The sequence below is a fragment of the Hyla sarda genome, chromosome 2, assembly GCF_029499605.1.
Source record: "Hyla sarda isolate aHylSar1 chromosome 2, aHylSar1.hap1, whole genome shotgun sequence".
In the NCBI taxonomy this organism is placed as follows: domain Eukaryota; kingdom Metazoa; phylum Chordata; class Amphibia; order Anura; family Hylidae; genus Hyla; species Hyla sarda.
The window spans coordinates 288,720,847-288,746,180 of NC_079190.1; the positions used below are offsets into that span (position 1 = coordinate 288,720,847).

Below are 25,334 nucleotides of genomic sequence, written 5' to 3' on the forward strand. Positions count from 1 at the left end.
GTGCGGCTCCCCCGTGGCTCCGTTTGGGCATGCTGGGATTTTTAGTTTTGCAAGATTTAGAGGGCTGCAGTTTGGAGATGACTTTGCAGTGATCTATAAACTGTAGTCCTCCAGATCTTGCAAAACTACAACTCCCAGCATGCCCACACAGCAGTTTGCTGTCTGGGCATGCTGTGATTTGTAGTTTTGCAACATCTGGAGGGGCACAGTTTGGAGATCACACTGCAGTGGTCTCTGAACTGTGGCCCTGCAGATTTTGCAAAAGTGCAAATCCCTGTTTGGGAATCACTGGCGTAGAATACCCCTATGTCCACCCCTATGCAATCCCTAATTTAGTCCTCAAATGCGCATGGCGCTCTCTCACTTCAGAGCCCTGTCGTATTTCAAGGAAACAGTTGAGGTCCACATATGGGGTATTTCCGTACTAGGGAGAAATTGCACTACAAATTTTGGGGGGCTTTTTCTCCTTTCACCCATTATGAAAAGGAAAAGTTGGGGTCTACACCAGCCTGTTAGTGTTAAAAAAAAAAAAAAAAAAAAAAAAAAAATTTTTACACTTTTACGCTGGTGTTGTCCTTTACTTTTTATTTTCACAAGAGGTAAAAGGAAAAAAAGACCCCCAAAATTTGTAACGCAATTTCTCCTGAGTACGGAAATACCCCATATGTGGGCGTAAAATGCTCTGTGGGCGCACAACAAGGCTCAGGAGTGAGAGCGCACCATGTACATTTGAGGCCTAAATTGGTGATTTGCACAGGGGTGGCTGATTTTACAGCGGTTCTGACATAAATGCAAAAAAATAAATACCCACATGTGACCCCATTTTGGAAACTACACCCCTCACGGAATGTAATAAGGGGTGCAGTGAGCATTTACGCCCCACAGGTGTTTGACAGATTTTTGGAACAGTGGTCTGGTATTTCCTTACTCGAGAGAAATTGGGATACAAATTTTAGGAAGATTTTTCTCCTTTTACCCCTTGTAAAAATTCAAAAACTGGGTCTACAAGAACATGCGAGTGTAAAAAATGAAGATTTTTAATTTTCTCCTTCACCTAAAGGGTTAACACACTTACTGAATGCCATTTTGAATACTTTGAGGGGTGCAGTTTCTTTAATGGGTCATTTGTGGGGTATTTCTAATATGAAGGCCCCTCAAATCCACTTCAAAACTGAACTGGTCCCTGAAAAATTCTGATTTTCAAAAATTTTGTGGAAAATTGCTGCTATATTTTGAAGCCCTCTGATGTCTTCCAAAAGTAAAAACATGTCAACTTTATGATGCAATCATAAAGTAGACATATTGTACATGAGAATCAATATAAAATTTATTTGGGATGTCCATTTTCCTTATAAGCAGAGAGTTTCAAAGTAAAAAAAATGCAAAATTTAAAAACTTTTCATCAAATTTGGGAATTTTTCACCAAGAAATTATGCAAGTATCGACAAAATTTTACCACTAACATAAAGTACCATATGTCACGAAAAAACAGTTTCGAAATCAGAATGAAAAGTAAAAGCAACCCAGAGTTATTAATGCTTAAAGTGACAGTGGTCAGATTTGCAAAAAAGGCCTGCGTCCTTAAAGGGGTACTCCGCCCCTAGACATCTTATCCCCTATCAAAAGGATAGGGGATAAGATGTCAGATCGCCGCGGTCCCGCTGCTGGTGAGCCCCGGGATCCCCGCTGCGGCACCCCGCTATCATTATATCACAGAGCGAGTTTGCTCTGTGCGTAATGACGGGCAATACAGGGGACGGAGCAGCGTGACGTCATGGCTCCGCTCTCGTGACATCACGGCCCCTCCCCTTAATGCAAGTATATGGGAGGGGGCGTGACGACCACCACGACCCCTCCCATAGACTTTTATTGAAAGGGCCGGGCCGTGATGTAACAAGGGGCGGGGCCATGACGTAACGATGCTCCGGCCCCTGTATTGCCCATCATTACGTGCAGAGCGAACTCTCTCTGTGCTGTAATGATGGCGCAGTGCTGCAGCGGGGATCCCGGGGCTCCCCAGCAGCGGGACCGTGGCGATCTGACATCTTATCCCCTATCCTTTGGATAGGGGATAAGATGTCTAGGGGCGGAGTACCCCTTTAAGGTGAAAATGAGCTGCGTCCTTAAGGGGTTAAAATTACGTCCTCTTGTGGTACTTTTTTCTTCTTTTAAATATGCTCTCCTCCTTTACCATGTGGATTCCCTCTAAAGTCTCTATCATATCCCCTCAGTCTCTTGTTTCTTCCAAGCTATACATGTTAAGGTCCTTTAACCTTTCCTGGTAAGTTTTATCCTGCAACCCGTGTACTAGTTTAGTAGCTCTTCTCTGAACTCTCTCTAGAGCATCTATATCCTTCTGGAGATACGGCCTCCAGTACTGCGCACAATACTCCAAGTGAGGCCTCACCTCTCTTTCTACTGCTTATACCTCTCCCTATACATCCAAGCATTCTGCTAGCGTTTCCTGCTGCTCTATTACATTGTCTGCCTACCTTTTAAGTCTTCTGAAATAACAACTCCTAAATCCCTTTCCTCAGAGGTCAGGACTGTGGCAAATATTCTATATTCTGCCTGATGGTTTTTATGCCCCAGGTGCATTATCTTGCACTTATCCACATAAAATTTCAGTTGCTAGAGTTCTGACCATTCTTCTAGTTTTCCTAAATTATTTTCCATTTGGCGGATCCCTCCAGTAACATCAACCCTGTTACATATCTTTGCGTCATCAGCAAAAAGACACACCTTACAATCGAGACCTTCTGTAATATCACTAATGAAGATATTAAACAAAATTGGTCCCAGTACAGATCCCTTATGCACCCCACTGGTAACAAGAACTTGCTCTGAATATTTCCCATTGACTACAACCCTCTGTTGTCTGTCACTCAGCCACTGCCTACTCCACTCAATATGGGAGTCCAAGCTCAATGACTGCAGTTTATTGATAAGTCTTCTATGTGGGACAGTGTCAAAAGCCTTACTAAAATCTAGATATGCGATGTTTACTGCCCATCCGCCATCTGTTATTTTTAGTCACCCAATCAAAAAAATCTATAAGATTTGTTTAACATCTCTTTGAAGTAAACCCATGTTGTTTTTCATGTTGCAATCCATGGGATTTTAGATGTTCCACAATCCTATCCTTTAGTAGGGTTTCCATAAATTTTCCAACTATTGATGTCAGACTTACTGGCCTATAGTTGCTTGATTACTGCCTACTACCTTTCTTGTGAATGGGCACAACATTTGCCATTTTCCAATCTTCCGGGACGACTCCTGTTACCAATGATTGGTTAAATAAATCTGTTAACGGTTTTGCTAGTTCACCACTAAGCTCTTTTAATAATTTTCGGTGTATCTCATCATATTTGTCTTAACTTTAGGCAGCAAACGTAGAACCTCTTCCTCTGTAAAGACACATGCATCAAACGATTCATTGGTCTTCCTCACTAATTAAGGTCTATTGGGCTCAATTTGGGGACACAGAGACCGTGGTATATCTTGCTGCCACTAGGAGGCTGACACTAGGCATACAAAAAAGTCGGCCCCTCCTGGCAGGATATACCCTGTCTACTGACTCTGAGGTAATCAATTTTAGCTTAGTGTCATTAGGAGGCAGATGCAGTTCTCCAGACCTGGTCTTCATTTTTATTTTCTAGCTAGGGCATGTATTTAGGTTGGTTCATTCTTTTTCTTTTTTCTTTTTTAGGCTGGGGTTCAGGAGCATGGCGCTACCTGTTCCCCCATATGCGGCTAAGGGGCATGGGGTATAGAGTATGCACAGTTAACCCCTTCCTGCCAACGGCCAGTGCCTGGGGTTGCACCTTGGGTCCGGGTTCCCCTACCTTCCCTGCTTGTCCCGCTGTCTCAGCCTGACATGACGCAGGTGACCATAGCTGGCCGAAGAAGTCTTGGGTGAGTGTGCAGGACACAGGGTGAGTATTCTCCCCCGCCCCCTTTCCTTTCCCTTCTCATGTTTCTCTGCCTTTAGGGGGGCCCTCCTTATAACTGGGACCTCAGGGAGATTTTTCCCTCATCTTCATTCAGGGGGATTTCTTTATTATAGGTGGCAGGGATGGGGGCTCAGGTTTTTATTGCAGCATTGTCGGGGCTCCGGGGATTGTGGGGCAGCTCCATCCCCCTCCCCTTTTTCCTCCCCTTCTCCCTCCCTGACATTGCTTACATCTGGGGAGCAGCCTGTCTGTTCTCTGGTGCGCCGACTGCAGCGCCTATCAGCGCAGCGCATGTCTTCTGTTTTATTTTAGCTTTCGCCCGATTCTCGGATGGGCTGCGCGGAAGGCAGGCAATTAGTTAAGGCCGCGACTGCAGCCTAGTCCAGTACTAAGCTCCTTCCCTCCCTGTTTTCGGGCGTGCTGGCGGGGCTCCCTTGCTCCTCCTGCAGCCAGCCAATAGTTTTCCTGCGTGCGCACCATGGGTCACTGATACTCCTAGCGCGCTTTGGGTTTCATCTTCTGTACTCTTCCTCCAATGGGGTCCATTCTGGTGGTGGCCACTCCCTCTGGTCAGTGCAGCTTCCTCCCATATCGTTTCAGCTGCTGCACGCTTCATCTCCGGTCACAGGACAGCTTCAGCCTGCTTCTCAGCTCCAGCTGCGGGACACAGGACCTGGGTGAGCTTGTTCCATTTTATTGCTGACTACTTTCTTACTAGCATCTATGTCCGACCCCAGACCCGAACCTCCCCCCAGATAGGCGGCCGCAGCCTTAGTCACTTACTACTCTTGCGTGGGCTGCAAGACCAAAATGCTAGGTAGTTCCACTGAATCCACCTGTTCTGCCTGCTCCACCACGACACCATCCCTCTTGTGCATGCTTCTCAGGATGTCCCTTTGGAATGCGCGGTATCCGCCCCTCCCCCAGACTGGGTTTCTTTACTTTCCCAGTCGATCTCTAACCTTTCTAGGGTTTCCAGATCAGTGGCTTCGGCCTTGGAGCAGTCTTCCCTGCGCACAACCTCCAGTAAGTCCCGCTCAGTCTCTCCTGACCCCCACTTCCAGCGCTCTCACAAACACCCTAAAGTGCTTCCTTCAGGCTCTTCAGAGTCGTGTAATCGGGACAGACATTCTTCCCATAGATCACGCTCCTCTTCCCCAGCTCACCGGCAGGGCCCCCACTCTAGGGGCTGCTGCCCCAGCGACCATCCCAGGTCCCCGACCCCTCGTTCTAGGTCTAACAGGCCTCAGTCTAAGGCTACCACCGCACGCTCCCACTCTCCAGGAGAAGTAGCGGATGACTGGTCGGAATCCATCTCGGAACATGAGGACCACTCTGCCGTGTCTGATATGGTGGACAGCTTGGTGTCAGCCATCTGGGACACTTTTCATCTGGAGGACCCAAGAACTTCGGATCCTGATCCAGAAGTTTCTTTTCGCCACTCTGTGTTCCCCCAAGGCTTTCAGTTCTCAAGCTGAATTTGACACCTTGCTGGATGCGGGTTTGAAGCATCTGGACAAACGATTCCAGGGAACAAAGAAGATTCAAGCTCCGTTTCCCTCCGGATCTGGTTTCCAAGTGGATGCCGCCACCGGCAGTTGATCCTCTGGTTTCGCGTCTGTCCAAGTTGACTACTCTGCCTCTGGCGGATGCAGCGTCCTTTAAGGATCTGGCAGACAAGAAGATCGAGAACTTGGCGAAGTTTGCCTTTGAAGCGGCAGGTTTGTCCTTGTTACCTACCTTTGCTTCCGCCTGGGTATCCAAGGCCGTCTCGTCAACTCTTTCAGGGCAGGGACTTCCTCTGTTCGGCTGCTTTGGAATCCGCACGATGTATGGCCTTTGCCTCAGGTAACTTGGTTGCGATTCGTTGCTCCATGTGGCTGAAGGCGTGGGATGCACACCATTTTTTTGTTTTTCTGGTATTTTGAAAGTGTAAATGATGGAAATAAAATCTAACTTTTGTTGACATATTATAAGAATGTCTAATCTGTAATTTGATGCCTTTTGGAAATTTTTCCATCTTTCCTTGGCTTCTTTATGCACATTAATACTAATTTTTACCTGGGGTGCCCAAACTTTTGATCCCCACTGTATGCTATCTTTCACATACAGGGCCACTCCTCCTCCTTTCTTGCCTTCTCTGTCTCTTCTGTATAAAGAGTCTATGGATATGTGTAAATGACTGCTTTAGTTCACTTTTCTGAGGCTTATTAGATAACTGGTGTTATACCACTGTGCAAGATGTTACTGTGCTTCTTCTTGGACAAGGTATGAGACTGTTTAACCCCTTAAGGACAGTGTTTTTCCGTTTTTTGCACTTTCGTGTTTTCCTCCTTACATTTTAAAAATCTTAACCCTTTCAGTTTTGCACCTAAAAATCCATATGATAGCTTATTTTTTTGCGCCACCAATTCTACTTTGAAATGACATCAATTATTTTACCCAAAAATCCCGCTGCTAATTAATAACGCCTGGGACGAATGGGTGGAGTGGAGTGGAGTGCTGGCCATGAAAGAAGGGACAGACTACAATATATACTAACAACCTGTTAGTGTTTGAATTTATGCTGAGAAGCAAGTAGAACAAAATACAAATTATGGATGTGCGACTGTTACTTTTTCTCTATTTTTGTTTTACAATTGTAGTCAGTCCCTTCTTTCTTGGCCAGCACTCTGCTCCACCCATTCGGCCCAGGCATTTTTAATTAGCAGGAGACTGCATAAGGGTTTCCTCCTAGCATTCTCCCAGCCCTCTGGCAGGGAACACTTGGTAGGTGTTCACATTGGTGTGGTTGCACTGCGGCGGTCATTGTTACTGTGTTGCTTTGTCTGTGGGGTGGTGTGGCCCGGAGCCAGGGGCTTAGTCGGGCAGCAGTGGGGTTGCCTGGCCACTGGGTTGCTCCCCCTGTGGGCATGGTGTTGCAGTGGTGGTGGCCACCGCCCGGCGCTACGCTAATGTTGGGTTAGGGACCCACTCTAAATAGGTGGCTGCGCTCAATTTGCTGCTCAGCAGGAAATGCACTGTGTATTCTCCGATGAGCATACACACAGGGCTTCCCCACCACAGCCCTGTGAGCCGTGAGGTTTGGAGGCAGGGCCATGTGTCACGCTGGTGCACGGACCCGCCTTCAAACCTTAGTGCGTACTCAGGACTGCGGCAGGGAAGCCCTAGGTATATGTTCATCGGAGAATACACAGCGTATTTTCCGATGCACAGTAGATTTTGGGCAACAAGAAATGCGCTGTATACGCGCTACGTCAGACCGTACCCTAAAACAGTTTTGAAACATAAAACATAAATTTGCTTGAATGTGGACATGGTTTTAACAAAATATGACCCCAAATTTGTTTTTCTTTAGTTCCTTGACCATCTTCTGACTGGAATTGAAGACATATGTGGTCACTTTGGCCATCATCACTGGAAGGACAAGTAAGTCACTTTATCTATCTCTGTCACTGTTAAGTTTTCCGCAGTACCTGCACTTTCTCGGCATGTTTAGTGCCATACACATGGAAATATGTTCAGCAAAAGACATCTGAGGTTATTGTTCGCTTTCTGCCCCTTATTTTACTATGTTTTTCCAAGTATTTTACTGCGATTTTGCACAGATAAATATATATTCTGCTTCATGCCTAAATTTTAAAAAATGTTTCACTCGGCTTCCTGGGACTTCTGCATTTCCTACTGGGACATCTTCAAGTCCCACCGCTCTTTTTCTGCTTGCTAATTCTGAGGCATTCGTCTTAGTAGGGACTGCTCACTCACTGACTTGGGCAGGGCACCACTGCAGCCACTGATTGACAAATGCATATCAGATGTAGCAAGCAAAATGACAACTGGGGACCAGAAGACATCACAGCTGAAGCTAAGGGGGACCCAGGTAGGTGAGTATTCCTACTAGGAGGCAGTGTGAATAGGAGTACAGTAAACTGCAATGAACTTGACTGGTTATGATACATTTTAAACTACTGTATATGTTTGGCTATGTAACATACGTTTTAATACAAATTATATTTTTCTCTTCATTGTCAGTTTTATGCAAATAAGTCATTACGTCACTGAATATTAATAAACAAAATCTTTCTCTCAATGCAGATTGAACCGCTTTAACAAAACTTATGTGAAGAAGTGCCTTATTGCAGGAGAGAGGTCCACCGAGCCACAGCTTATTGCCTTTTATCATAAAATGGAGATGAAGCATGCAATCGAATTGGTAGAGAGTGGTGGCATTGGGAAGATCCCATCTGCTGTATCTACTGTATCCATGCAGTAAGTGCTGATTAGATATTGTTCCATGCAAATTTATGTATGTTACCAATGTATCAATTTGAGTTTATCAGGATATGAGGTTAAATCTTGTTTACTGAAATTAGTCTTCAGGTAGAAAGTGTGTGTGTATGAGTTGATATTTTCAGATCTTTCTCTGCAGGAATATTCAGCCAAAGCCTAAGCCATTAGTTAGAGTAATTCCATCACTTTCAAAAGTAAAAGAGGAGGAGATCCGCAAGATCCTACGCAACAATCTTCAAAAAACACGACAAAGGGTAAGATGCTTTTTTATAGTGTCAAGTATTCATTTGGCCCTTGCCATGTTGTTTTGTGTGTTTCCTCTCCTTTTTTGCATAAAAAAACTATTGTGTTAATCCACACCTAGCTACGCTCTTATAACCGGCATACATTGGTTGCTGATCCATACGAAGAAGCTTGGAACCAGATGTTACTTAGAAGACAAAAAATGCATCAAGTAGATCACCGGGTAAGTGTGCAATGAATTCATAGTTTAAAATATAAAACGGCTTGCAATATACTCTGAATTATGTAGCTTTGCTATGTAGACAGCCCATGTTGATCCAGCTCATTGCTGTTTTAACACCTTAAGGATGCAGGGAGTACATGTACGCCTTGTGCCCACTCCTCTTCTGTGATGCGCACTCAACTCCTGCTCCACCGAGTGTAATGGCGGACATAATCACTCCAGGTGATGCTCGCCAATAACCACCAAGACGCTGCAATCAAAGTTGATGACAGCATCTAAAATAAAATAAAAAATAAAAACATTCCCAGCAGCTCAGTGGAGCTGATCGCGACCATCCCAGTGAAATCTCGATGTCCTGATCAACTGAGAGGCTGGCGGGAAGACCCTTACCTGCCTCCTCACTGTCCAAATGGTTCTCCAAGGCTCCAGCCTGCCTAGGCTGAGTGGAGCCTTGGAGAACCGATAACACTAATCAATGCTATGCTGTTGCATATTATAGAAAGTCAGTGTGTGTATATTCAGCTCACCCCCGTGTCCCGTTGCGCACGGACTGGTGCAGATATCGGAGACAAAGAATGATGTTCAGTGCGAACTCCCATTTAAACTATGCAATTTTATTAATATTCACCTCAGGTACATACAGTGTGAACGCAGGTGACGGGTTTCGGCCGCACAAATGGGCCTTAGTCATACAAGTTGTGACAGTACAAATTAATCTTTTATAGGAAAGGTGAAACAATGTCTCCTTCCATTAGGACGGTGTAATCATGATTCACCTTTTCCAAGCCTCCCCATGCAGGTGAGCCAGAGCCATTAATTATGCCTGGCCCTCCTGCAACACCGAGACTTTTACAATTTCATTGTATTCACAAACAAACAAAAAGGTACATAAAAAATACAAAACATTTGCATATTAAGACCAGATATAGTAGAGTAAATACTTGCAGAGTAAACTGATCTCAAACCCCTCCATCAACTAGAAAAAACGCAAATTGATGTAATGCAGGATGTAATGCGGGTATCCAATATATTGTGCAAACACGATTCTAAAAACTCTGTCCTTTTGGGGCTGAATGTGGTGTAAACATAAAAGGGCAACAATCAGCCATAATATACTTGTATGTACATCACATCCGATCCCAAATGCCACAATAAAATGTGAATAACTTAAAAAGTATATACAGCAACTTCTGGTTCTCACGCCATGCTGTAGAGGCATGTGCCAGCTGAGCTCCTCACCCGCTCGCATTCTCCGGCGAAATCTACCTGCAATAGCTGCCTCACAATTGTCCCCCCCAGAATATCTAGACAGAGGTGGGTCGCTGTATGGACCGGTATCTCCTCCGAACGGGCAGCAAATCTAACAGTAGGAACGCGGGCCGCACCTCGAGTCGCCGAGGTGGCGTGGCCAATATGGCATACTCACCGGCCTCCAACAGGGCTGCTTCTCCAGAACTGCCTTATCGACCTGCTTTTCTGCACTTTGATTCCTCTGATATACCATCCCTGGACTATGCTAAACTGGCGGTGGAGGTAGCGAAAGTTATAGTCCCGCGTGTGCTAGAGGCGGTGGTGGCCGCGATGCAAGACACACTGCAGCAACTACAGCAAACCACAGCTGTCTATGGCTCCCGCCTCTCTGAGGCCGAAACCAGACTGAGCTCCCTGGAGGACCGGGGGGAAGGCTCTGACTCAAAGGTGACATCCTTGGGATCGGAATACCGCCGACTATGGGACAAGGTCAAAGATCTGGAGAATCTGTCCCGGGCAGCAACCAGAGGATTGTGGGCCTACCGGAATCTGTCCCGGGTAAGGACCTACACTATATCTGTGAGTCCCTGTTGCCCCAGGCTTTGAGCCTTCCCCGTCCCTGCAAGGTAGAGTGGGTGCATAGACTAGGCCCCGACCTGCGCTCGGTGGTATATAAATCTGCACCCCCGGGGCTGGAGCATCTCAACATGCCACGCCAAGTCATTGTCAATCTTGGTTCAGTTATGGGTTCATTTTTAGGGGCACATGTACTGGGGTGGGGGGGAAGCCACCTAACCTGTTGTTGTTATCTTACTGTTTATCTACTGCATGGGGCTCAGGGACTCCAAATGTCACCTAAAGGGGATGCTCAGGGTCATGGGGGCCATCTTGTCTGTTGCTTTGCCGACTCCTATTTTGCTGTGAAATATGACAGGGTGAGGGAGGGGAGCCTCCTTCTTGCTGGTATACGTCCTTAGCTTGGGAAGACGGAAGTCCCTAAGGCTGTTAGAATCCCAATGTCAGTGGGGAATAGATGGGTTCTGCCTCAGTTATCTCAGTTGGGAGGGGTGTTGCTCTGTGTGTGGGGGGGGGGGGGGGGGACGTTGGTTATTGTTTGGGGCATTTCTGTTCCTTGATGTTACGTCTTATCTCTGAACACTGGTCTGATATTTCTCATACTGAGCTAACACTTTCTCCCCTTTTATTGTTTTATGAAGGCCGTTTCCTGGAACGTTAAGGGGTTGCGGTCCCCTGGCAAACGTAGCTTGATTCTGCGCCATCTTAAGGGTCTATCTCCAGATGTGGCTCTGTTAAAGGGAAACGCATCTGGAGGAGATGGATTTATTCCGTATGCGAAATGGTGGGTGGGAGGAGTTGCGGGTTCCCTGGCGGTTAATCGTAAGGTGTGGGTGTTGATTTTGTTTCATAAATCCTTTATTTATGATATTTTGCAGGTCCATAAAGATGAGGATGGGAGGCTTTGCCAGGTATAAATTTCCACTGCTTCTGGGGAGTTTACTATCTTTAATACGTATGGCCCGAATGGCAATGATGGCTCTTTTTTCGAGGGTTTGGCCCAACGAGTGGTGGGGAGTCCAGGGGGCCATATCCTGGTGGGCGGGGACTTTAATGCGGTAATGTGTTCAGCTGAGGATAGGAGTAATAGGTCTAGACACTTACCCGCGAGGCCCTATGACCTTTTGTTACCTAGTTGGGCGTCTCACACTGGACTGATAGACCTTTGGCGCGCACGCTGCAACCCAAGGCGCAAGATTATACCCACTATTCCCACGCACATGACTCGTGGTCGAGACTTGATTATTTCTTTTCCTCCCGGTCTTTGCTTCCTAGGGTGCAGTGTGTGTCCATAGAGCCTTTAGTTATCTCTGATCATTCCCCATCCTACTTCACATAGCTGATGTGATGCCGCGGGGCACTGATTTCCTCTAGCTGTTCCCGGTGGGGCTGGAGCGTGATGAACAGTTTCATACGCTGCTCAAAGGGTGGTGGATGGAATATGTCCAGTCTAACGCCCAGCCCGTTGAAGTGCCCCAGCTCCACAGGGACACCGCCAAGGCCGTCTGAGGGGTCGTATTATGGGGTACACGGCGGCCTGTCCTCTCTGAGCCAGGTATTGAGGCAGGCATACACCCATTTTCAGGATTCCCCTTCAGCATCATCTAAAGCAGCATGGGCTGTGGCTAAGGCGGACTATGAGGCATGCGTCAAACACATGGATAATTACAGGCATAACCAATTTGAAACTACTCTGTTTCGTTATGGAGGGAAGGCGGGTCGACTCCTTGCCAGATTCGATAGCTGGAAAGGAACTTAATAGAGTAATCAGATCGTTTGTGCCCAATAAGACGCCGAGGCCGGATGGGTTTTCGGGGGGTTCTACAAAATACTGAGGGAACATTTCTCACCGACCTTACTGTGTCTGTTCAATTCTTACCTGCAGGGGTATCAAAGTCTTGCCCAAGCCTGGGAAGGATGTTTCGTCTCCAGATGGCTTTCCTCCTATTTCACTCATCAACATTGACCTAAAATTAGTTTCTAAGATACTGGCAGATCGCCTGGCAAATTTTTTGCCGAGACTGATCTCCCCTCTGCAGGTGGGTTTTGTTAAGGGACGCTCTGCTGTTACCAATATTAGAAGCGTGATCACAGTACTGGATGAGATCCAGCTTCGCCCGTCTCTTCACCAATCTCCTACCATATTGTCGATCGATCGCTGAAAAAGCTTTCGATAATGTGCGCTGTGGATGGCTGTGAAAGATGCTTCGCTCTATGGGCTTTATGGGTCCCTTCCTGACATTTCTTCCGGAACTGTATACCACCCCCCTGGCCCGCATCTCTACACCTGGTTTATGCTCTGCCCCGTTCACTCCCCAAAAGGGCACGCGACAGGACTGCCCCCTGTCGCCATTGCTTTTTAACCTAGCTATTGAACATCTCTCCAGGCTGTTGTCTACCGCAGGCAATGTCGAGGGTGTGTCAGTGGGTGGGGGCTCCATTACTCGTGCTCTGTTCGCAGACGATCTTTTGGTCTTTCTAGCTGACCCAGCCCGTGACATGTCTGCGGTATTCAACCTCTTGACTGACTTTGGGATGGCATCCGGTTACAGGGTGAATGTGGGCAAGAGTGTACTTCAAGATCTTTCCCCGAGGGGAGGTAGGTTGACGGGGGCGGATCTGTCCCAAACAATCGCTTTGACTAGATCTTCTATCCGGTACTTGGGGATAGAGGTGGGCAGAACGGCTCAGTCCCTGTACTCCCTCAATTTCCCTCCATTGATCTGCAAGGTAGTTGCTGAATTGAAGAGGTGGATCTCCCTTCCTCTTCCATTATTGGCGCAATGTCATTTGATAAAGATGCTTAGTTTTTTCAAAATGCTATACCCTCTGCAAACTATCCCGGTCCTGATGAAACGTGCTGACATAGCTACCCTTACTTCTGCCTTCACTAAATTCCTCTGGGCTAACAAATCGCATTGCCCTACTAAAGCTTATGATCCCCAGAGACAAAGGGAGGGGGGTGAATTTCCCTGATATCAAAAATTACAACTTAGCCTGCCACTATAGACACTGTATAGACTGGGTGCATGGTGAGGAGACGTTTTCTAACACAGCTTTAGAATCCGAGTTGGTTAAACCATGGGCATTGATGGGTCTTCTACATACTAAGCTAGGGGCCATCCCACATACTCTCAGGGGTTCCTGTATTGTACAAGACACAGTAGCGGCGTGGAAAACTGGTAGGGCTCTTATGCCCTTGCCCTATACCCTTAGCAAACATATGTTCCGGTGGTCTCTCCCTGAATTTCATCAGGGCAGGGAAAACGCTATGTATCGCCACTGGAAATCTGTGGGCATTCGAACTGTACAACACCTCCTATTCCCGTCTGATTCGCGTTACCTCTCCTTTTTGGAGGTCTCTTCGACATATGCTTTAGGTCTAGAACACGTCCTCCCTTACCCAACAGGTTATGGCCTTTTTGAGACCCCTTCTTCGGGATCTCTCAAGGGAACATACTCGCACTTCGTTCGATCACTTTGTCTCCTCGACGGAGAGCATACATTCTCTTTCGAGGTTATACCGACATCTTCAGCGTAGGGGTGCGGAGGGGACACTCTGCTCTCTGTTCCAGTACTGGGAAGGAAAATTGGAGAAGGTAGATCTGACTGTCCCCATCTTGGACGGGTGGGGGGAGACTCATTTTAAGATTATGCACCACGCCACTTATGGCTTTACAGTCCCCCGCACCCCCCGATCGCCGGACCATATCGAGGATTGCCTGAAATGTGCTCAACACCATACTGACCTGCTGCACGGTTTGGGCACTTGCCCCTCTTCTCATGGCTTTTGGGCTTCCCTCGGTTAGCTCCTGAACGACCGACTGTGGATATCCCTCCCGATGGACCCCGCCCTACTGGTTCTCCATATTGCCCCTGGGGATAGGAGGATGGTCCTACTGTTACATACCTTTCTCCTAGTGGCGAAGAGATGTCTTTTGGCACACTGGCTACAACCTTCTGTGCCTTCTGTATCTGAGGTGCTCTTTCAGATGAAAAAAATCTGTTCATGGACCTTACTGACATTGCCCGTACTAAAGAAAAGTCGGCCAGATCTTTCTTTAAGAAATGGAGGACCTTCCTAGTGTCCTTTTTGCTCTGATGCAGAAATTGATAGGATTATGTGTCCCTTCCAGGATACCACGTGGTATCTGACCAGGTCTCTAGCAGGATCTCTAGGGAGGCTGCGAGTTGCACATACCTAAGAACCTGGGGATTTTATTTCTATTTGTAGAGTTTAGTGGAATCAAGCTACGTTTGTCCTACCGCTTTTCTATTGCACGATTTTGAATACTGCTATATTTAATATTAGACTTAGACCAGTTCTCACTCATGACTACGTGATGGCAACATGTTGGCCTTTTTGTTTTGGGAGTGGAGGGAGGGTTCTTGGGGTTGTGCTTGTTATGTGCCATATGTTTTACCCTGTTGGTTGCGAGTGTGCGTCCGACAGGTGCATTGTTCTCTGTCTCATGTTTTCTGTACTCTCTTCTGTGCTCTCCTGCCAGGTGATTGTCCTGGTTGACATATTGTATGTTTTCCTTTATGAAAATCCCAATAAAATATTGTAAAAAAAAAAGTGTATATATTCAGTATATAGAGCCAGAGGAAATTCGCATAACTACACAGAAAATGAGTACAAATAAAAATAACACTGCTAGTAAGTGTAGGAAATGAATAACAGCACCAGGGAAGCTATCGGTAAGTATTTACTCATTTAATATTGTAGCATGGTATCCAGTCTTTTGTTTAGACCCCATAGTACACGGCTTTCAAGTTTGAGGCTGCAATAGACTTCACGGTCTAATAATTTCTGTGTCATATTTCCCCCTCTAACAGGGGTTATGACCCTCTCCAGTCCCTGTAACATGAGAGATGCGGTACTACCCGCATGCTTCTCTGCACAGTGTTTGGACACCATAGATATGTGTTTTGAGTTGAAGTGCAGTATGTCAGATAAATGTTTTCTTACACGAACCTTCAAGGGGTTCGAAGTACACCGGACATACTGCAGTTCACACTCGTGGCACGTAAATACATAAGCTATATATTACAGTTTATGTACTGCTTGATTTTGTGAACCTCCCCATTTGATGAGGATTTCACAAATTTAGAATTGAACATTACATTGCAACACATGCATTTCGTGTGTCCACAATTAAAAGACCCTAAATGGCGCAGCCAAGTAGGTTTTTGATTACGGACTCGTTCCACAAACAAACTAGGGGAAATTTACTGGCCAATAGTCGGGGCCCTTTTTGAAATACATTTATAACCATGTGTGAACACATCCCTAAATGCTGGATCACTCGTAATTAAAGGGGTACTCCGCCCCTAGACATCTTATCCCCTATCCAAAGGATAGGGGATAAGATGTCAGATCGCCAGGGTCCCGCTGCTGGGGACCCCGGGGATTGCTGCTGCGGCACCCCGCTATCATTACTGCGCAGAGCGAGTTCGCTCTGCACGTAATGACAGGCAATACAGGGGCCGGAGCATCGTTACATCACCGCTCCGCCCCTCGTGATGTCACGGCCCGCCCCGCCAATGCAAGTCTGTGGGAAGGGGGCGTGGCGGTCATCATGCCCCCTGCCATAGACTTGCATTAAGGGGACGGGCCATGACGTCACGCTGCTCCGGCCCCTGTATCGCCCGTCATTACGCACAGAGCGAACTCGCTCTGTGCAGTAATGATGGCGGGGTGCCGCAGCGGCGATCCCCGGGATCCCCAGCAGCGGGGCCGCGGCGATCTAACATCTTTGGATAGGGGATAAGATGCCAGGGGTGGAGTACCCCTTTAAAGGCATGTATTTATGTAATATGTTACAGATGTTTTTAAATTCATTGCTAAACGGAGTTTAAAAACCAGGGGGTGTTTTTTCGGATTTGATGAGTGTACAGCAGTTTTTTAGGAAGGCAATTTCTTTCCATCTAGCAATATCCCACTAGGGATACCCGTAAGAATGTAAACGCTGCACTATTTTTGCCACCTCTATCTCAAAGTCAGAGTTCGCAGAACAATTCCTGTGGGCCCTGATCATTTCTCCATTTGGCAGAAGTAATAACTCATTCACACTCTCTATGTACCTGAGGTGAATATTAATAAAATTGCATCGCTGGAACAGGATTTTGCGCTGGACATCATTCTTTCTCTCTGATATGCTGTGGCATAGCATTGTTTAGTGTATGCAATCTAATGATTACATGTAATAGTTTCCCTATGGGGACTAAAAAAGTGTCAAAAATGAATCTTAATTTAAAAAAAAAAAATCTTAAATGTGATTTAATGCGTAACTGTCATGAGTTTTTAGCCCCCCGACTACTACAATGTTGTTACAGATGTCCTTAACGTGAGTGTAACCATACCTTTATCGCTTTTCCTCCTTCTTTTATAACTTATAAAATACATTTATCCAGCAGATGGGCACAGTCGGATAGGCGTGGCTTGGGGTTCGCAAAGCCCCATCGCCACCACACCTATCCTCTCTTTTCAGCGCTAGGGGCGCTGTGTAGTAAGACGCAGCGCATGCGCCCCTCCCTTCCTCTAGTACTGCACCTGTGCAGCGAGCACTGTCAATGAAGGGCAGTGTCGCGCACACATCAGGAGGGGTGGATGCGCTGTGTCCTACTACACAGCGATCCCAGCGCTGAAAGGAGAGGATATGAAGCGTGGCGGCTGCGGGGCTTTACGAACCCCAAGCCACCCCTATCCGACTGTGCCTGACTGCTGGATAAATGTATTGTATAAGTTATCAAAGGAGGAAAAGCGATAAAGGTATGGTTACACTCACGTTAAGGACATCTGTAACAACATTGTAGTAGTCTGGGGGGCTAAAAAATGACAGTTGCGCTTTAACCCCTTCCTTAATAAAGTTTTTTCCCATAAAAAAAATTTAAATAAACATCTGGTTATAACCGTGTGTGTGAAGGCGTATACGTAATAAAAATACCAGTCCAGAATTGCATATTTTTGGTCTCTTTGTATACCCTAAAAAATGTATAAAAAGCAATTAAAAAAGTCCCATCAAAATAAAAATGGTAGCAGTAAATACTACAAATCAAAATGAGTCCTCACACATTCCCGTGTACAGAAAAATAAGTTATAGGGGTCAGAAGAGGGCAATTTTTTTAAATATACTAATTTTCCTACAAAAAATTTTACGTTTTAAAAGTAAAATATCCTATATAAATTAGGTACCATTTTAATTGCATGGACCTACAGAATAGATAAGGTGTCATTTTTACCAAAACGTGCATGCACTGTGTATAAGCGAGAGCCCCCAAAAGATTAAAAATCGTGGGAGGGGGTTTAAATTTTGCCCTACAAATATTTATTTATTATTTCGCCATAAATTTTGTGGTGAAATGATTTGATTTTGCTACAAAGTAAAATTGGTGACACAAAAAACAATCCCTCATGTAGGTCTCAAGGTGGAAAACTGAAGGAGGAAAAAACAAAAGTGCACAAATTCAGTTCTCTCCTTTTTGCATCTTTTATTTGTAGTTAGCATTTTTAAAACATTGGACCCAATTTTCTTAACCCATTTTTACAAAGATGTAGCATAGGGTTATAAAATCATGGTTCATTCAGTATAATTCCAAACTAATGATAAACTGCATATCCAGGACTGTACATAAATCTTAAATACATAAGCTATAAATGTTCTTTTATTAATCATAGCCATAGTAAACTTAATGTACTTAAAGAGGTTATTCACTGAAAATATTTATTTAACCAGTGTGCCCAGGCTGCATATAAAAATAAGTTTCTACTTACCTGTGCCCTTAGAGCCTCTTGTATCTGAGTTCGGTCACAGCAGCGGCTGCTTTTCACGGAAGTGCAGACACCATGTCACATTGCTGCTCATCCAATCAGTGACCCCTGCCATGTCCTGCCCCAGTCAATGAGGCAGAGCAGTGATGTGACATCTACAGCTTTGCAGCAGCAGCTGAGACAGAGTGGCAGTACTGGAGGCTATGAGGGAGGTGAATAGAAGCTTTGTTTTCTTATGCAGCCTTGGCACATTGCTGAAATACATTTTTCAGTTGATAACCCCCTTTTAATAGGTAGAGTTGTAGCTAAAGATGAAAGTAGAGGTCAATAAAGACCACAGTTTAAGTAAATCAATAAGTCAATTGTTTACCTGCGTGTGTTCCAGGCTGCAAATTATTTAACTGTTCCTGCGCACAAGTTGGATTCGCCCACTCTTTCCAGAGCACGTGTTGGTTCAGGTAAGCAAGGGCATTTTCATAGAAAATAAAATTAATATGTGCAAATATAAGGGTGTGTTCACATTGTGTTTGCACTGTACATTATCCATAGAGACTTGGGCATATGTGACAACACCTGGAAAAATTCTGTTCAGTTTATTGTAAGTCAAGGTTTATTGTTTAAAAGGCGTACTCCATTGGAAACATTTTATTCCCTACCCAAAGGATAGGGGATAAGATGTTGGATTGCGGAAATCCCACCACTGGGGACCCTCGCGATCTCCGGGCTGGCAGCAGTGGCGTCCATTCAGGTCTATGGGAGGGGGTGTGACTGCTAGTACATAGCTGTCACGGCTCCTCCCATAGATGTGAACATAGTGGGCGTGGCACCTTGGATCGTCAGACCAAATGACAGGGGTGCCGCGCCGTAGATCATGGGGGTCCCCAGCGGCAGAACCTCCACGATCTAACATCTTATCCTCTATCCTTTGGATAGGGGATAAGATGTTTCCATCTTAGTACCCCCTTAATGCCGGTATTCTGGGGATATAGATATGTTTATAAAATCTGACAACTCATTTAAAAATATGCCTCTAAGGTAAAAAAAATCTCCCACTTGCGGAGGCTCCACTACCATGTCTCCTTTAGTAAGGTATAATCATTGCTGTGGGGAGCATTTTTTTATTTATAATTTTTTTAGGTTTAGTGTTTACCTTGGGGGAAAAATGTTGCAAGCTGCCTAAAAGAAAACAAACACCAAATCAGACACCATCAAATTCAAGGTCCTGTGCAAGTTTTTACCATAGGGGAACAGTGAAGCGATCCATACATTGTTGTAAAACCTAAAGCAAAATCAAGGCTGCTGTGTTACATGGAGCCATAGTCTAAGGTTATGTTAACAGTTTTTTTTTGTTGAACGTGTGCAGTCCATGCCCATAGTATTTGATGGTAATATGTTTTTTTTTTAAATAGTTTTTTTTTTTTTTTTTAAGCTTACATTTTAAAAATTACTGAATAAATGACTTTTCATTTTGATTAGAAATCCGCTATGGAAATGCAATACGCATGTTAGCTCTGTTGTAACTGAGCTGATCTGTATCTAAAAATGTGACCCGTTGAATTTTCTGCAATGTATTTTTGCAGCATATTCCCCTATAAAAAATACATCATGTGAACATATGTTGAGGGGTTTGGATCATAAGTTAGAATCAGAGAACATTCCTGTTTTGGCTATATGGCAGGTGGATCCAGCGGGAGAACTTAAAAACTGTCCACTGTCGTATCCCCAGCAGACCCGCACCATTCTCTTCAATGAGCCGGATGCAGGCAGCTAGTGACTCCGTCAACCTATTTTTGAACTGCATCAGTTTTGTTACCAGACTGAAAACTGCAACAGACCACGATTTTCCGTCCAGCAACAAAACAAAGATATGGTCCAAAAATGAGCTGACCGGAGTCACTAGCTGACTCCATACGGCTCATTGAAATGAAGGGGATATAGCAGAGGCCAGTTTTTAAATTCTTCCATATACTCAAAACATTGTAAGAATGCACCCTAAGCTCGAGCTTACTGTTTAAATATTCCCCTGTCAACATTGGGTCCGTCTTTATGGCTGGGTTGCAAGTAGTATTTTGGTCAGTATGTTTTTTTTTAGCAACATAACAGTAGTGAAACTGAGACAGAGAAAAAACTATACTAGAACGACTTCCTGCTTTTTCTGTGTTTCAGGTCCACTTCTGGATTTGGCTAAACATACTACCCAAAACACTACATGCAGACCTAGCTTAACGTTGAACCTGTTTATATATATATGTGTGTGTGTGTGTGTGTGTGTGTGTGTGTGTGTGTGTGTGTGTATGTATATATATGTATATATATATATAGATATAGATATAGATATAGATATAGATAGATAGATAGATAGATAGATATAGAGATAGATAGATATAGAGATAGATAGATATAGAGATAGAGAGATAGAGAGATAGAGAGATAGAGAGAGATAGAGAGATAGATATATATAGAGAGATATATATAGAGATATAGCTATAGATAGAGTGATAGATAGAGAATATATATTCACAGTGGTATCCACAAACTAAAGTTGAACACTCTATGCTTTAACATAGTGGCTTCTAGTTATTTTACTTAACAAGGAAGAAGTGAAATTTGCTTCAGGTTCCCATTTGTTTCCTCTTTAAATGTTTTTTTTTACTTCTTTGTTCTTATACTTAGATCCTGTCGCTTATGAACCAAAGTCAGATTCTGAGAATCTTCCAGTAATCACCATTGACCCAGCTTCCCCTGAGTCTGTGGATCTTATTGATGAGACACAAGAGGAAGGTGATAATGATGGTGGGATCACTATGGTTGCCAGAGAGCCCCCTTCACCTGGGGCAGATGATGTGTTTGATCCCAGCGAAAGCCCAAACACACAACGCTTGCAAAGATGTCTGAGTGATCCTGGACCCCATCCTGAAGAAAACCAGCCTTTTCTCCCTAAGGCAAAGTGATCATTATGTAACTGGACTGAAACAGATGACACAGGCAATAGTCATTCACCCTCTTCGTGCTTTCCCTCCCAATGTGCTTGCATTTATGCTTTCTAATTCGTTCTTTCAGGGGGAAATACTATTTTCCACCACTAAACCGCAACCAATACCTTATACAGTAGGGATCGAGGCTTTTAAACGCATCCTCATCAATATTGTTGTTTGCTGCAATATCTTGTTTGAACATGGAACACAACAGATTGTGTTAAAGAGTCGTAGGGGGGTTCCACTCTTCTGAAAAGCCATCCTGGCCAGTCCTTAAATATGCTCTTGCTGGCTTGACTGACATCCCTCAGGATGGGTAAATCATTTCAAGCCAGCTCCGGGAGCACAGTGAAGCAAGCAATACTACCTGCGGCTTATTTTGCACTTGTGCCAGATGCTGCCAGAAATTCTTGCTATGGCATATTCCAGCCAGTGAGACGTTCGCTTAGGAGGGAGACAGACAGTGTTTCTTTCCATTAGAGTGGCTCCACTCCATGTCTCTTCACTGCTATGGCACATGCTACTTTATAACTCCATTGTATAACTTATACTGCAACAAACACTTTGTATAAGGGCATCTTTAAAACCCCATTAGCTTCTCGTGTAGTGGCATGGTGGCAGTTTAGGGGCCTGTAATTGTTCCCATGGCAGGCCTTAAATTCCAGAATTTATCACCTATTTATTATGTTGTTTTTTTTTTTTTTTTGCCTTTATTGCCATATTTTTATATTTTGTTATTTTATATTTCTAACCAAAGAAATTTAAATTGCTCTATATTTGGTTTCTTATATAGTTTATTTTATTGCTCTCTTTTTATATACGTGGTGATGGGTCTTATGCTGGTGTTATGCCAATAATCATTTGCTAAAAACAGATCCAAGCACTGAGGTTTATGAAAAATATCAGTCATATCAAAATATCGACGTGAAAAACTTTAAGCTTGCCTTATAGCTGCCTATTCTGTTCATGTGAATGTATGAATACTCCAATACACATGCACACTAATGTAACCCTGATAATCTCCTCCCCCACACACACACACACATACCAGCAGTAAACATGTAAACCATCAAGGTACTCCAGCTTTATGGCCAGTGTTGAAAATGCTTCCCTTCCCTACCCCTTTCATAGGGTACAAGTCACATTACTAGAGTGGAACATTTAATTTACCTATGGGTGTATTGGAACATGTGCTTGGCATTTTGTCACTGTCAATAGATGTGAATTATAAGCTAACTAGATGGACCATGGGTCTCTCATAAAAATGCCAGTTAGTGTGCAGTCACCTTTAGGGAACAAGCACCTCCTAAGCAGCACTGATTCTACAGTTGAGGACAGATGATTGTGCAATAATGTTTGTGAACACTAGTGTAAAGGAGATACCCGCATGCATCATGTGCCTTTGCTCTGCACATAGAAGAATGTGTCAAAGGTGAGCAGGGGAGAAGTGTGTACATTCACTGCTGTGCAGAGATGCCTCTGCATGCACAGTTCTCCCACACGGTGGTTTTTACAGCCTACTGTATAAAGGTGAATAGTTTTTGTGGTGTCTGTATGAGGACTATGGAAGACATTTCTTTTAGTAAATAAATGTATGATTTTTTTAATGTGTGTTTTCTTCATTTCATGTTTTTCTTGTGCATTAATGGATCAGAAAAACAACATAATTTGCCTGGTTTCAGTGACTGCTCATGTAAAATAATAGTTTGCATGTAAATGTTGCCTTGCTGATAGTTATAGCCAGAAACCATGCTTTTTTTTGTCTACATTAACCATTCATAATGAGCAACTGGTAATGTCAAGTTAATATGTTGGAACCAGGAAAGCTCCCAAACTAAGCCTTAGGCTTTCATTCACTTGATGCAAGTGGTCAAAAGTAGGGATCGACCGATTATCGGTTTGGCCGAAATTCACGATTTTTAAAGTTATCGGTATTGGCATCTAACCTTGGCGATAATGTGTCCAGCGCGTGCACCCCCAATACCCTGTCCTGTGCGGCCCCGCTCACCCGATACCTGCTGCTGTGCGGCCCCGCTCACCCAATACCTGCTACTTTGTGGCCCCAATACCATGCCCTGCTCACCCGATACCTGCTGCTGTGCGGCCCAGCTCACCCGATACCTGCTACTGTGCGGCCCCGCTCCGCTGTCCCACTCTCCTGATCGCATCATGGCGTCCTATGGAGGAGCATGTGACATACACGTCACTCCTCCTCACCTGCGCCCAGTGTAACGCTACGGAGGAAGCAGAGTGACGTGTATGTCCCATGCTCCTCCATAGGACGCCATGATGCGATCTGTAGAACGGGACAGCGGAGCGGCAACACCCGAGGACAGCTGCAGGTGAGCTGTCTATAGGGGGGGCTGCTGTCTACAAGGGGATGGGGCCTGCTGTCTACAAGGGGGGAATATTGGTATAGGTTATCGGCCTGAAAGTTCAGAGGTTATCGGCTCTAAAAAAAAAATCAATATCTGTCGATCCCTAGCCAAAAGATGCATGGGTCAGCATAACCCTTTATTTTTTGGCTGTCCAGGCATGCTGGGAGTTGTAGTTTTGCAATATCTGGGGATCCCCAATTTTTACACTACAGTTATAAGGGTTATTTCAGTAAGGCCTTGTTCACACAAGAAAAACCGTGCTGAATATTACCCTTGAGTCAAACCGAATTAAAATAAGTCAAAACAAAAGTGTCCATTCACATTGCCTCCTACTTTGCTTTGTTTTAAAGGAAACAATAATGAGTTATATCATAGTCTTTAGATGTGGTACCTGCACCACATTGTTTGAAATGCCGCTTGTACGTTGGCTATAAGAGTTTGTAAAGCTACCTATAACAAATGTTTAATCAAACAGCTTATTTTTACAAGCAGCCATACAGGTACATTATCTTGCAACATCTTTTGTGTTGCATCCTCTCAACAAAACTCAACACAAAGCCATAATTGTCCAAACTTTGGCAACAAAAATGAGTACACCTCTAAGTAAAAATGTTGAAATTGAGCCCAAAGTGTTAATATTTAATCTGGCCCCCATTATTTTTCAGCACTGCCTTAAACCTCTTGGGCATAAAGTTCACCATAACCTTAAATGGGTATTCCGGGCAAAAACATCTTATCCCCTATTGAAAGGATAGGGGATAAGATGTCTGATCGCTGGGACCCCCACGATCTCCCTGCAGCAGCCCGCATTCTATGCGCAGCTGTGTCTGAAGTTTCGGAAACCTCCGGGCTTCCGAGACGGGGACGTGACGTCACGCCAGCGCCCCCCTCCATTCATGTCTATGGGAGGGGGCGTTGCGGCCGTTACACCCCCTCTTATAGAAATTAATGGAGGGGGCGTGGTGTCACGTCCCCGTCTCGGGAGCCTGGCGGTTTCCGAAATTTAAGACACAGCTACGCATAGAATGCGGGCTGCTGCAGGGAGATCGTGGGGGTCCCAGTGGCGGGCCCCCCGTGATCAGACATCTTATCCCCTATCCTTTCAATAAGGGGCTAAGATGTTTTTGTCCGGAATACCCCTTTAAAGGTTGCCACTTAAGTCCTCCTCCACACCTCTATTGCGATTTCACAGAGCTGGTGGATGATCGAGACCTTGCGCTCCCCCACCTTCCATTTAAGGATGCCCCACAAGTGCCTAATGGGGTTTGGGTCTGATATGCTTGGCCAATCCATCACCTTTACCCTCAGCTTCTTTAGCAAGGCAGTGGTCATTTGAGGTGTGTTTGTCATCATTGGAATACTGCCCTGCTGACCAGTCTCTGAAGGGAGGGGGGTCATCCTCTGCTTCAGTATGTCACAAAGTCCAGTAAGTGAGGGTTCGCTAGCATTCCTCTATGCTCTCCCCTGTTTGATAGGACATGAGAGGGCACAAACTAGTACGGTCAGACAGGAGAGAGACACAGAGAAGTACTAGCCCACCCTCACTTACTGGAGTTTGGCCATGCCTGTGCTTCAGCTTGGACAAAGCCATGATTTTATAAGCCATGATTTCTATAAAAAGGAAAAAAAATTTCCTTATGAAGTATATTAGAAAGGTTAATGTTTTGCCAA

At 44.9% G+C, this 25,334-nt stretch overlaps 1 protein-coding gene across 1 annotated transcript in view; it reads left to right on the top strand.

Annotated features, from left to right (window-relative positions):
- The window catches only part of SLC9A1 (solute carrier family 9 member A1), a 55,351-nt gene extending 32,462 nt beyond the window's left edge, over positions 1-22,889 (top strand). The window contains exons 7-12 of the mRNA XM_056557397.1: positions 7,312-7,382; positions 8,049-8,222; positions 8,383-8,497; positions 8,608-8,709; positions 18,696-18,768; positions 20,984-22,889. Coding sequence (XP_056413372.1) covers positions 7,312-7,382; positions 8,049-8,222; positions 8,383-8,497; positions 8,608-8,709; positions 18,696-18,768; positions 20,984-21,261 — 813 coding nt within the window. The 3' untranslated portion in view covers positions 21,262-22,889. The remainder of the gene's footprint in view (positions 1-7,311; positions 7,383-8,048; positions 8,223-8,382; positions 8,498-8,607; positions 8,710-18,695; positions 18,769-20,983) is intronic.
- Positions 22,890-25,334: the final 2,445 nt, after the last annotated feature.